This window comes from Antrostomus carolinensis, unplaced genomic scaffold, assembly GCF_000700745.2.
Source record: "Antrostomus carolinensis isolate BGI_N321 unplaced genomic scaffold, ASM70074v2 scaffold22468, whole genome shotgun sequence".
Classification (NCBI taxonomy): domain Eukaryota; kingdom Metazoa; phylum Chordata; class Aves; order Caprimulgiformes; family Caprimulgidae; genus Antrostomus; species Antrostomus carolinensis.
Window position 1 is genome coordinate 39,338 of NW_010332900.1, and position 1,389 is coordinate 40,726.

At 51.5% G+C, this 1,389-nt stretch overlaps 1 protein-coding gene across 1 annotated transcript in view; it reads right to left on the bottom strand.

Moving 5' to 3' along the window:
* Window positions 1-910, bottom strand: part of MASP1 (MBL associated serine protease 1) — a 26,424-nt gene extending 25,514 nt beyond the window's left edge. The window contains exon 1 of the mRNA XM_010173690.2: window positions 848-910. Coding sequence (XP_010171992.2) covers window positions 848-910 — 63 coding nt within the window. The remainder of the gene's footprint in view (window positions 1-847) is intronic.
* Window positions 911-1,389: the final 479 nt, after the last annotated feature.

The window sequence follows — 1,389 nt, forward strand, 5'->3', positions numbered from 1 at the left end:
GACCTGCCTGCATTGGAACCGTCCTCCCCGCGACCGCTCCCGCCTCTCCCGCCGCGCTCCAGCAAAAGCCGCTGCATTCAGAGAAGTTTTTGTCTTCCCTAATCTCCAGAGTTTTTTTTTTTTTCTTCTCTCTGTGTGTGTGTGTGTGTGTGTGTGTGCCCATGCACATTGTGTATTCTCGGTCTCTCTCTTCCCCCCCGCCTTACAGCCAGCTTTGCCAGATGGCTAAAATTTGCCTCTCAATAGGGTCGGAGGCTCCAGCAAAAACAGAAGGCAAGAACGTGTGAAAAAAAAACCCCAAACCTGTACGGGGATAAATAGCTTTAGTGGCGGTGCTGCAGCTGGGCTCGGTGCTTAGGACTTGCTTTGGGCTTCTCTGCTCAGTGCCGTGCAGTGTTTGGGACGGGAATCTGGTTTCCAAGAAACTTTCGAGTTGTGACAGTCTGAATAAAACCAAGATTTAGTTTGCAGCCTTCTGCAGAACTGCGGAATTGCCGGGTTCGGGATTTTGTCCCAGGGCAAAAGAGCAGCTTTAGATGTGAACTCTGCTCAGGAGCGAGAACTTGAAACACTGAAGTTACAGGTTTTGAGCCTGACTCCTTCTTGTGGAGGGACCAGGTAAAAACATGAACACTCCCCACTAAGCCACAGGAGATTCATTTCCCCTCCCTGCACCAGGCACAGACCAACCCAAACCCCTCTTGTCTGCAGAGCTGAGCGGGGAGAAGATGGCTTTGGGCTGCAAACAAGAGAATAGCCCCTAAGAAGTCAAAAGATGCAAGTGACTCCCTCATCCAGAAACGACACCCTTGGAGACACAAAGAGCAGAACTTTAATAGCTGTTTACCAACTTCAGCTTGAGCTGGTTAATGTAAACCCTGCAGACATCCACTGGCAGGCACGGATCCATATGCGCCGTGTTAAAAGGCACAAACAAGAGCGGGGAAGAGGCAGGGAAACAGGGATGTGTTGGCATCACTCCTGGAGCAGCAGCTCCCAGCCCGCCCCGGACTCCCCAGCTCGCTGATGTCAGGCTGCGGCGCCGCGGTTAAAGGGGCGATGGTAACTCCAGGCTCTGCGGCTGCTGCCCACCCAGCCACCCCGGAGAAGCTGGGACGGAAGGGGATAGAGTGGAGAAAATAGGGTTTTCCTCTTTTTCCATTTATTGTCTTTGTGCTCTGGAGGGGTGACAGTTCTTTGGCTTCCCATGCAGAAGCTGCTTCTCTTACTCCTGTGGGTCTCTGGTTCTGTGCTGGGGAAGAAATGGTACCTAGGAGACACATGCAAGTAAAATAGAAAAATATGAGTGGAAAAGCACCAGAAAAACAGCAGAAAGGCTCTGGGCAAAGGGAAGATCTCAGACTGCCATTATTTGTAGCTCTATTTGGG